The sequence below is a fragment of the Cenococcum geophilum genome (assembly GCF_001692895.1).
Source record: "Cenococcum geophilum 1.58 unplaced genomic scaffold K441scaffold_45, whole genome shotgun sequence".
Lineage (NCBI taxonomy): Eukaryota > Fungi > Ascomycota > Dothideomycetes > Gloniales > Gloniaceae > Cenococcum > Cenococcum geophilum.
Genome location: NW_027137603.1, coordinates 1477893 through 1488355, shown reverse-complemented (window position 1 = coordinate 1488355; position 10463 = coordinate 1477893). Strand labels below are relative to the sequence as shown.

The 10463-nt window shown below is 50.0% G+C and overlaps 5 protein-coding genes across 5 annotated transcripts; 2 read left to right on the top strand and 3 right to left on the bottom strand.

The window, feature by feature from the left end:
* Positions 1-561: 561 nt before the first annotated feature.
* Positions 562-786, bottom strand: K441DRAFT_451235 (uncharacterized protein; the record flags this gene model as incomplete). Its single annotated transcript, XM_067641698.1, has 1 exon — positions 562-786. A coding segment is annotated over one exon (225 nt), but the record flags the coding sequence as incomplete, so codon positions are not given.
* A 2045-nt stretch (positions 787-2831) lies between these two features.
* On the bottom strand, positions 2832-4518 carry K441DRAFT_642753 (uncharacterized protein). Its single transcript, XM_067646701.1, has 2 exons — positions 3931-4518; positions 2832-3872 (listed from the first exon to the last, which is right to left on the bottom strand). The coding sequence occupies exons 1-2, from the start codon at positions 4118-4120 to the stop codon at positions 3274-3276; spliced, it is 789 nt and encodes a 262-aa protein (XP_067500278.1). The 5' UTR covers positions 4121-4518; the 3' UTR covers positions 2832-3273.
* A 275-nt stretch (positions 4519-4793) lies between these two features.
* Positions 4794-6149, bottom strand: K441DRAFT_665786 (uncharacterized protein). Its single transcript, XM_067649547.1, has 2 exons — positions 5854-6149; positions 4794-5754 (listed from the first exon to the last, which is right to left on the bottom strand). Exons 1-2 carry the CDS (start codon positions 6052-6054, stop codon positions 5209-5211), a joined length of 747 nt encoding a protein of 248 aa, XP_067500277.1. The 5' UTR covers positions 6055-6149; the 3' UTR covers positions 4794-5208.
* A 1678-nt stretch (positions 6150-7827) lies between these two features.
* Positions 7828-9222, top strand: K441DRAFT_235304 (kinase domain-containing protein). Its single transcript, XM_067640672.1, has 4 exons — positions 7828-8012; positions 8068-8339; positions 8399-8616; positions 8664-9222. Exons 1-4 carry the CDS (start codon positions 7888-7890, stop codon positions 9033-9035), a joined length of 987 nt encoding a protein of 328 aa, XP_067500276.1. The 5' UTR covers positions 7828-7887; the 3' UTR covers positions 9036-9222.
* K441DRAFT_665780 (uncharacterized protein) lies at positions 8984-10173 on the top strand. Its single transcript, XM_067649546.1, has 2 exons — positions 8984-9832; positions 9877-10173. Exons 1-2 carry the CDS (start codon positions 9409-9411, stop codon positions 9933-9935), a joined length of 483 nt encoding a protein of 160 aa, XP_067500275.1. The 5' UTR covers positions 8984-9408; the 3' UTR covers positions 9936-10173.
* The last annotated feature ends 290 nt before the right edge of the window (positions 10174-10463 follow it).

Sequence of the window (10463 nt, the reverse complement as noted above, 5' to 3'; positions counted from 1 at the left end):
AAGAGACCAAGGAAACCAAATATGCCAAAGCACGGGCCAAAATCCCATATTAGAGAAAGCAGAAAACAATATTAGGCCGCCAACTGGACGCGAATGCGAGGAAAAAAGAAGGAATTCCAAACCGACCCGACTCCGATCCCATGCAGAAATGCTACCCATGACCCGTTTGCTATGCATCTATCCATGATAATACACGCTAAAAAATAAAAAAAAGCAGCCATTGCAATTTTCATATGCAATTCGTCCCTGTCGTCCTCGTGCTGTCGTCCGTTTCGTCCGTGTCATTCCTGCCAATGCCCGTATGGAAACTCCGATTATATGCCTGTGGAATAGAAAGGAAAATAGTCATGTTGATGACGTGGTGCTTGTTGAGTTGGCTGATGCGCAACATCTGCGAAGAGCGCAGCTCCAGGGAGAGAGGTCTCGCGGTTGTCGAAGAATGCATCGCAGCATGACGCTAAAATATGGAACCATAGGTCGAAACCCATTGCTCCAGCCTGGGGTTCCCAAAAGCCCACTGATAAGTCCGTAAATTCCCTACCGCCGGTACTGGGAGGAGTCGTAGGCATCACTGGCATACCCGGAGTCTGGCAGGACTCCAGCGCCTTGCATGTTATATGACGTTTCGGGGCGGCGGGAGCTGTGCGTTGAGCAGGCATAACCAACGAGGACAGTCTTCTCCTGGACTGTGTGACCGCGTTGGCCATGTGCTGGGCATGGATCGATGGCATGCTTATAGTATAGACAGCGACAGACGGAGTAGCGCTCGACAACTTGATAGCACATGTTGGAAGAGGTTGATATCTTGCGGAACAGACGTAGAAGAATTGGGTGAGTATGGGTCGGGTAATGATATGAAGCGAAACTGGTAAAGGCGCAGAGTAAAATGAGAAGTCAATTGATTGGAGGTGATGGCTAAAAATGGCTGAATGTCTGAGAATGTCTGAGATGCTCGAGTATGGCGATCTTGGGAATCAGGCAGCCAGGTTATATAGCTCGGTTTTAAGAGAGGACGTGTTGCGTGCGTCGAGAAAAGGAAACATGCCATGGGTGCATTATGCACGTCAGTCAGGCAACGAAAGTCCATATGTAGGAACAGGTGCACAGTAAGCGCAGATGCTAAGATAGGGAAGCACATAGAAGCAGCACAGCCTGGATAGCTAGTTCGCAATGGAGAATAGTAGATAGACCGCAGGAGTGGTAGCGTTCGGGTAGGCATGGGTATGGTTCACGTTGGAGGCTCTTTCAGCTGGCGAAGGATGATCAGGACAGGCGGGTCGTCCACTAGCGCCCTAGCGCGTTCGCAGCCGTGGCGGGGACCGTCAGAATAGCAATTGATGCTAAAGTAAGAGCCCATAGGGAACGAAAGGCGCCCTTTGCGAGTTAGCGGAACCCGAGTCCGAAACGAGGAGGATAAGCCATTGAACAAGGCCACCATGGCGCGCATCCACAGAGAGCGCTTCGATCTCAAGAATCAGATTGTCGAATCTGACAATACCGGCGGGTCGGGGTCAGCCAAGTTTTTCTGGAATAGAAAAAGAAACCGGGCAAACGACCGTTGAACGCGGCAAGCGAGGGGCGCAGTTGGAATGGCTGACATGAGAAGCTATGGGTGAGTAATCGGGAGTCTGCCGTGCAGCCATTGCTTGATTTGACCCTTCCATGCTCCCACTACACCATTTCACCTTTAGGATTGCGGGAGCCCATTATTCATGCTTAGCGGAAACGGGTGGCTGGCCGCCGTGGAGGAAGCCAAGTCGAGAGGAGCACGCGCGCCGGTGGAGCATCAGGCATCGGCCAGAGGGCTTGGTCTTTCCACCTCTTCGCTTATCCCCTAAATATAGCGCGACCGCCTACGACACAACAGCCAGAGGGCTTTTTGTGGGTGAGCAGCGACATTGCGAGGAGGTGGGGGATGTCAGTATGCTGGTATGATAGAAGAAAGCTGGTTCTGGATGCTGCATAGAGGATCGCTGCAGGGAGCGAGGGCCCGACGGGTGCTGTTGTTGCACAGGACATGATTGATGCGCAATGATCTCCGCCATGGTTCGGTATGGCCGCAATATGGCCGCAAGAGTCAGCAGGATTACCTGGCGTCATCCACAATGTTTTCGATCGCTATCCGTGACCGCTCCTCACGCCTGCACCTGCCCCGCTTCAGCCCAGCCCTGTTGCACAATGGCATTCCCCGGCGATTGCGGTCCCAAAGAAAGACCCGCATACCCGTAAGCTGACACCGACACTGAGAAACCTGCAGCCCTATGCGCACTCCCGTTGCTACCAGGGGGGGTACATGTGCGGATTGCTAGCCTCTTGGCAAAGAATGTATGAGAACCTTCACTTTGTCCATATAAATCTGCCTAGACGCTAGCAATCCGCACATGTACCCCCCTTGTAGTCCACGTGGAAACGGTCCGCATGTCTCAGTTGCTTCTGGGACGTTTGATCATTCGCCAAGTGTCAACCCATCTATCTGGTGTGCGCCACGGGTGCCGTGATTGCTCAATCACCTCACAGGGGAGCAAGCTCACTAGGCGGAGAGGGGGACCCGATAACCTCCTTGAGACTGTGATACCGCGGGTTCTGCAGTCAGAATTATGGCCCCCAAGAATAGAGGCGCAAGGAGGAGTTCAAAGCAGACTCGTAGGTGCCTGGTTCTGGCAACTTCCGAGGCTGAGAAAGAAATGCTCATGACCACAAGAGGCCTTCTATTCTTTCGCTAGGCACACCACCGCTGCATCCTGAATAATATTCTTAGAGCCAGGAGGCTGCGCCTAGTACACCGCGGAAGTCCCGGAACCTTGCAATAAGCACAAGATCAAGATGATATCGACGACGCCATGCTCGTTAATGAGCATTGATAAAGTGTGGGCGGTTATAACAGACTATTATATATGCTCTCTCATCATAAGGTAGACCTGTGGTGGAAAAGTAAAGCAAAGAATTGGTCGCAGTTTCGCTTCATATCCCATCGCCTCCGCCTCAGAACACGAGAATAAAAACAGATAAACTGATCAGAGGGACTCTATGAGGAAACAACAAGGTGAGTGGTATCAGAGTATGTATTGAAAAAGATGGTATGTTAAGACGTATTTCCCGGGAAATGAAAAATACCGTCAGAATACCATCAGGTATCTCTCTATCAGATAAAGGTATCCCAGTGACCTCAGAAACCAAACACCATCCATTCTCGTCTAATAAAACTCCATTGGCAAAACATTAACATAAATCCAGTCTAGAAAATGTCCGCCCCGAAAAGAAAGGCGTCAGCGCCTAGAGGAAAGAAATGGAATATACAACAACAGCGCCCATAACCCACCAACCGGCAAATTCCAATGCATGTTGCTTTGGAGCCGGTGAATCCGTACCGCCAGACGCAGTGGTACCATTGGGCAGTGTGCCGTTAATGGCGATTGTCCGCGTTCCATTCACAGTCGAGATCGTGACAAGAGTCTTGTTCAGCGCCGCGTAGCTGCCATTTCCAATCAGGTCGTGCAGATACGTGCTATCACTGTTGTCATCGCAGCCACAAACGCTATATTGCTCGCACAAGCAATCAATGGGGAGGGTCTGGTTTATGCCGTTCGGGAATGTCGCATTCGTGATCGTCTCGTTTACGAACGTGTGTGGACGTGTATAAGGGTACTGGTAGACGCCGTACAGCCACAAGCCAGGGAAGACGGCAAGCGCAACAATAGGCAGTATGAGTAAGGGTGCGAGGCCGAGAGGAGAGCGCTGGCCAGCGGTGTAAGGAACTGTTGCGCCTCCACCGTAGTAGCGGCCTCCGCCATAGGCGGGACGGACACCCGAGCCAGATACCGTCCTTCCTCCAGCATTTGGCGCGCCGCCTCCGGATGATTTTCCTCCTCCGCCTGTTGAAGCGTTAGTAAAATCTTTTGAATATGCAATTAATCTGACTCTTGGCCCCACCTCCACCACTTTTACCACCGCCCCCTTTCCGCTTTTCCAGCGCATTAGCAGGTGATAGAATACCATCACCTAGGATGTTCGCGGATGAGCCGGAGTCGCGGGGACTTAACGCCTTCGCGTCATGTATAGACACGGCATTGACAGCGGATAAAGCGGCGAATGCGCATGCGAGGAGTGAGAGTAACCTCATAGCGGGGAGCGTTGGTTGATAGATTCAGGAGATGGATCCAGGGCGTGAGGTTTCCCACAACTGAATAGGTAGAAGTTTCAGGATAAGCGCGACGGGAAAAAACGGGCAGGTACGGGTGAAGATGGTGAGACCGTATAAAGGCGTCGCGTTGGGAAAATAAGACGGATTCAGGCAGATGAAATAGAGTTTGTAGGGCTGATAAAGGGTTGGAGGCAAAGGGAATTTGTGGAATCATAATGGACTGGGACCAGCGTGCGGTGGCAACATACCTCAGCGGTTTGACTTGGCGTTATCCTAGAATCTGCCGAATTACATTCAGGGTAAAAGGTAAGGCGCAGTAGTGGCTGGACACTCTTATTGTCCACTCACCGGCCCTTGCATTGTTTTCATCTGGCGGGGAATTAGATCTTCAGCTCTTATCGGCCCGTTTGTGTATCAGAGTGGGCAGACTTTGCAGGCATCCTGCTGCACCGAAATAGTTACGTAATCATCGGTGCTCGAGGAATCTACAACTATGTAACTACAGTAGAGTTGGTGAATTGTGAGTACATTTCTAAATCTCGCCTCAAAGACATGATGAGGTGCTCGCTGTGACTACAAAGGAAAGTCACAATCTCCACATCGTATCTCAACCCTACTATCAAGTGATCTGTGCACTAGAAAAATAACAATTGGGCATCCCAACTTAATTCGATTGGTTCTATTGGGCTGGATCTTATCGGTAACCATGGGACGAATTGCACCGTTGCAAGGGATAAACCACTAAACATCATCTACGCCACAGTTAAATTTCATTATCCGAACACCATTCCTCATGCATACACATGCCCGGCCGTAACTTTGTGACCGAGCTCTTCACCATGCTGAGCCTTGCATAGAGTCATCCTCTTGTACCGTACTTCAGTAGACTGGCCCATTCTCCAGGCGGCACAGTCGAGGAAATAGGCAGACACGCGAAGTAGTTCGGCCTGCTCCGGAATAACATGCATAACCCAAATATCCCCTCAATAAACCATACTCTGACAATAGGTTGTACAAAAAGCTCCTCGTACCGCCCAAACACTCCCCACAACTGCGCCTTTACCTGCTCAGCCACCCTGATGTTCTTTCTCTGTTATCCGGTTAGCCTCCTCGTCACCGTCCAAAAGCCTTCTCTCAAGGCTACACCTCAGCACCCTCTTTTCCCTACCCATCTCCAGCCACTTTAGCCCATCGTCAAACCGGTCAAAATACACTGCCCATCCTAATCCGCCTTTCTCTTCTTCAACCGCCACGAGACTCTCATCTCCTTCCAGCATCAATCCCGATCCACCTTCATCAGATGTCCAGTCCCATGGTCCAATAGTATGCTCGCAAGCTCCTGCTCGTGGCCCATATTTCACTTCCATAGTAAACTTGTCTGCATATATCCAATTGAGCTTGGACTTCTCATCGGAGGAAGGTCTGGAAGACTGGGAATTTGAAGGAGGGACAGTACTAACAAGGCCAAGGACTAGCGAAGAGGGAATCAGGGAATTCGATAGCTCAGCGTTCGGGAAAGGCATATAAAAACCAGTAAAGGGATGTGGTGCGGGTGTGCCACCATCGAGGGCGAGAGGGAGGTTGGTTTCCGGATCTTTGGGCCAGAGATAAAGCTGTTCAATAGAAAAGATATTAGACATCCAAGCAGATTTATTCTTCTGAAGACAAGGTAGTGTAATGCTCGCAATCCCGGAAGCTAAGGGGCGGTTTACTTTACCATCCCTCAATACAACCATGGTGCCGTGCACTTCATCCCGTTTCCTAGATTTTGCTCCGCAATAAACGTCTAGATGAAAACGCGATTTGCGGTTTTCGGCCTTGGCTTCGCGGTTTGCAATACGCTTTTGGTGTGCTGCTTCGGAAACACCGGTGGCAGTAGGAATAGCGGCGAGGGCCAGGAGCTCTAGAACCATCTTGAATTTATATGAACAAAGAAGTTAAATAGAAACGGCGAGCTGAGACCGGGCATGAGAGGCATTGAGGAGCGTTGGACCACGCTAAGGTTGGGAAGTGTGGAGTTTGGTTGAAGAAATGCACGATGCTGTCATAGGCGGAGAGAAGATCGGAGCTTGGAGCAGAACCCTGCCTCACATCATGCACGCCAACTATATCACAGCCACTTCTCTACAACGCATTTCTCATTCCATATAACATGACACCGTAACTCATCTATCTCTAGCCGCAATCATTATTCTCGCTAGTGTCAATACACCTTTCTTCCGAATAGTGCCTCGATACAAGAATGCTCGTTTGCAAAGCTAGTAAAATAGCTGTCGCGGACTTGTGGCTCAAAGGAAGAGGCGTAAGAGAAACAGGTGGCATAATCCAGAATTGCTAGCAGGAAGGAATCCAGAGGAATATGAGCTAATACTTGAGCTTCTCCCGGTCGAGTCCTCCAGCCAGCTCCCACTCGACGAAGATGAGGTCGGAGAATCATCTGGAAAGTTCGTCATCATCCTTGCAATATGTATCAAAGTCGACAATAGCCACTGGCCATCTCACAAAAACGGGTCCCACATTCCAAGATACATTTAGAAGCCAAGGTGCACAGTCGCACTGGAACTCTTTGAAGAGGTGCAGGGCCTCAATCTCCCTCGAGTATGAAAATTAGGTATTCCTGTAGGATTCTGTGCATCAGTGATTTTCGCGCTTCTTCTTCCGCCTCCGGTTGTACTACTACCCCCTGTTTCAGTTACATACCCCCCTTCCCTTTATTACCTGCACCTACCTCATGTATAAATAGTTTCTTTTCTTCGTAGTTTGAATAAATAGAGGCCTCATTCTTTTCTTGCAATCGGTGCACGGACTACCGATCGACACAAATCCTCTTCCCGTGATTTCATCTCGCGACGTAACAAATTGAGGGCTTCCTCGGTACCAGTGATTCTGTGTTACAAATTTAGCAGATATGTTACACGACACAAAACGCATACGCACTGATATTTAATCCTCATAACAGCCCGCTCAAAGCCGCCCGCTCAAAGCCGCCATATGCTGATCCAAGATTTTCCTGATGTTCGCATATATCCCTTAACCCGCCAGCGTCCATCTGGTAGATGGTCCGTGCGGAACACCAGAATCAAAACTACGCGTATAGCCTACATAGGTTTGATTAATACATTACCATTAACCATGCCTCCCAATCATACTTCTAATGATATAGACTTTGTTCAGCCGACTCGATATAACGTTCGACTAAATTGGGTAGCTGAAAAACCACCCCCGGAGCCATGGGAGCTGCCCGATTTCTAGCATTTGCATATTGACGATTTCGACAACCATGGCACCCAAATCCACCTCCTACCCTTGATCGAAGCGATCCATTTGCTATATTCGGTCAATTCTTTACGGATGAGATTGTGGATAAGCTAGTAGAGTAGACGAATAAATATGCAGAGCTACACCCGTCGGATGGTGGAAGAGGCCTCTGCGAGCGCCAAGGACGCATTTTGAGTGTAAAATATGTCGGATTCCGTTCTGGAGAAAGGACGAGTGTTGGCTACCTTATATTGAGCGACTCAACTCTAAGGAATAAGCTATATAGATTGTTTTATATCACCAGTCTCATATTCCAGAGCACGGCAATTTGATCCTATTGATCTGATTGGCTAAAACCTTATCGATAACGGATGGTCGCGACTCGGCGGGTTAAGGGATCAAAGTCCAGTACGTCGTACCTTTCGTCTCCGCTAAGATCTCAAGGCTTTCAGCAAAGCTGACCAGCCGTCATCAACAGCAGCAACAGCATGCTCCGAACGAGCGTCAAGGTGGCATCTACCTCCAGTGAATTGGTTGGTGCTACTGGACGTCGCTATTTCTTTAAAGAATTGATTCAAGAGAGACCGCACCTGGGTCGCGTCTGGTTGGCAACGTCCGAGCATCCTTTTCACTCACATCATTCAACACGTGAACTGATGACATTTTAGATCCGGGCACGATAAATTTGTCTTGAAGGATATTCCCAAAGACATATTCTCAGGCTTCAATGAGAGCATACGGCCTAGGCTTCGCGAAAATCCCTACATACGGTTACCGTCGGACACCATACCAGGCCAGAGCATATTTGTATACAGATACCTGACCGATGACTTCCTGAGCCTTGTCAGGAAGCAAATCCCGATGCAAGCCAAGAAACAAATCCTCAAGGCTAGTTTGCGAGGGATTGTCGAATTGCACGACCGAGATATCGCCCATCTAGGTAAATTAAGCTACTTTTTGCCTTTCACGAGGTTATTATACGGAGCTAATTATTCTTAGATATCAAGCCCGACAATATTATGGTCAACTGCCGCCACGTCAATCAAGAGACTATAGTCGAACAGGTGCAGATCACTGACCTTGAAAATGCGGCCTACCTCCCTAAAGGTAGGTGCATTAAAGGGATGCTGGCTGGCAATGACAATTGGCGCAGTCCAGAGGCGCATTTCAAGGGCGAGCTCAACAAACCGGCTGACATATTCTCTTTTGGAGTCGTGGTAAGTGTGTTGACTTAGACAGAGGTCCTTCTCGCTGACGTCCTTAGTGCATCTTCGCTGTGCTCGGGCGTGTTATATTCGGGCCTGATGACGATTTTCAAAAACATCAAGCGCAGGGTGCACTGCCTGCTCTCATTCGCTTGCAGCGTCAAGTTTCGTATTTTGGGGACCAGGAAGGATTGAATGGGCTCATGAAGTATGTTGGCGATGAGGAAGTTAATTGTCAGGTCCTACGGATGCTTTGGGAGGAGCGGACCGAAGACTACATTCCATACGAGTCATTTTCGAATTGGTCAGACGTCGACGACGCGGCGTTCAAAGATCTCATCCAAGGGATGACGAATCTGGACCCTACGAAGCGGATCACGGCACGTCAGGCGTTGGAACATCCTTGGTTTGCAGGCTTCGAGATTAATTAGATATTGGAAACTCATAATCTTTATGGGAAGTAAAATAATAAAAGTGCGTTGAGGTAGGAACATCTATACAAAACTGTACCATCATCCGCGGTTGGGGGAGGTTTTAGTAGGTTGCTCTACGACAACCGTTCCTCGCTGCGCCGATGAAGCAGTTTGGCAAGGTCCTTGATGCGTAGCATATCTTCGCCGTTGCGACGAGCGTGAGGTACATGGACCGCTTGTTTCTCCCGGTAGATGCTCCAACGTTTCTTACACCTCCCTTGCTTCCCTCACCTCCCATGTCTCCTTTGTGCGGCGAGCCTGCTTATGGGTTGGGCATCGGTGGACAGGGGAGTTAGCTCTGCGGAGGCACAGGGATCGTTTTCACGCTCCAATGATGGATGTAAGAATGCTCTTTACCCCGTGGAATCTGCTAGCTCAGTCCGCACCAGTTGCTCAACGCCTCCTCGAGAGCCGGTGCTGCTCTTCTTCGACAAGGTTGTCCATTGATACCAGCGATGATTTCCATCTCACCACGTATCGCACGCACCCGCTCTCCCCAAGTATACAGCATCCTCGCCGTTGCGACGAGGCCAAGGCCGATAGAACGCTCGTTATTCTCAGCGGGACTCTGCCGATGGTGATGCCAATGCCTCATGCGCCACCTTGCTTCCCTTCCATGTCTCCTTTATGTGACGATGCCGCTTATGTGTTGGGGCGTCTGTGTACGGGGAAGTGGACTGCGACGAATGGAAGTGATCGAGCAACTTGGAGATTCTGCAACGCCACTATAGGGTCCACGACGAGAACTTCCAGTTCTGCTAGGGTTAGACTAAAGATGCAAGGGGTTCACGGACAGTACCTTTGCTGATGGATAGGTTCAAGGCGTTGGAGGTGCTCGAGATACCCAAACCCTTATAGGTCGAGTTCAAAGAGATGCGAAAGGAATTTAACCCATTCGGACAGGATAATCTCTAATTGAATCACCATCTTGGAAGAGCGCGTAGGAAGTGGCGGCTAGAGTGCTTGGAAGATAACAATTATGTGGAAATGCGGAGCTTATAAGGACAGAAATATTGGAGTGAGCATAAGAAGTTGAGAACAGATGTGCGGGGTTAGGATGGTAGCGCGACAGCGCGCTTGGCAAGATCGGTATTCCTTATCGGCTCGAGGAATCTGCCGAACACCCGGCAATCTGTGCCCGGCCCTGTGACCTTTCGGCATGAGAAGGTTGATGCCGCGAGACGCACTCGAATGGCATACGGGTTCGTGCAGCGGGTATCGCCGTCCGCGAGTCACGACGGTATCCGCCATAGGATCGGCGAGGGGAGAACCCTGTGGAAAGGTGGAGCTCGTTCCGACCCTTGGAGAAGAGAAATTGATGTGCACGAGGTCGGTGGAGGTACGGATTGGAGTGGTCAACTCGACGTAGACGAGCAAACGGATGAA

Excerpts from the sequence above, each read along its gene's own strand:
- K441DRAFT_642753 (XM_067646701.1), bottom strand. The coding sequence starts at position 4,120 with ATGAGGTTACTCTCACTCCTCGCATGCGCATTCGCCGCTTTATCCGCT. Across the intron at positions 3,873-3,930 it reads CGGTGGTAAAAGTGGTGGAG|GCGGAGGAGGAAAATCATCC; the intron begins GTGGGGCCAAGA and ends ACGCTTCAACAG.
- K441DRAFT_665786 (XM_067649547.1), bottom strand. The coding sequence starts at position 6,054 with ATGGTTCTAGAGCTCCTGGCCCTCGCCGCTATTCCTACTGCCACCGGT. Across the intron at positions 5,755-5,853 it reads TTGTATTGAGGGATGGTAAA|CTTTATCTCTGGCCCAAAGA; the intron begins GTAAACCGCCCC and ends TCTATTGAACAG.
- K441DRAFT_235304 (XM_067640672.1), top strand. The coding sequence starts at position 7,888 with ATGCTCCGAACGAGCGTCAAGGTGGCATCTACCTCCAGTGAATTGGTT. Across the intron at positions 8,013-8,067 it reads GGTCGCGTCTGGTTGGCAAC|ATCCGGGCACGATAAATTTG; the intron begins GTCCGAGCATCC and ends ATGACATTTTAG. Across the intron at positions 8,617-8,663 it reads TATTCTCTTTTGGAGTCGTG|TGCATCTTCGCTGTGCTCGG; the intron begins GTAAGTGTGTTG and ends TGACGTCCTTAG.
- K441DRAFT_665780 (XM_067649546.1), top strand. The coding sequence starts at position 9,409 with ATGATGGATGTAAGAATGCTCTTTACCCCGTGGAATCTGCTAGCTCAG. Across the intron at positions 9,833-9,876 it reads CACGACGAGAACTTCCAGTT|CTTTGCTGATGGATAGGTTC; the intron begins CTGCTAGGGTTA and ends CACGGACAGTAC.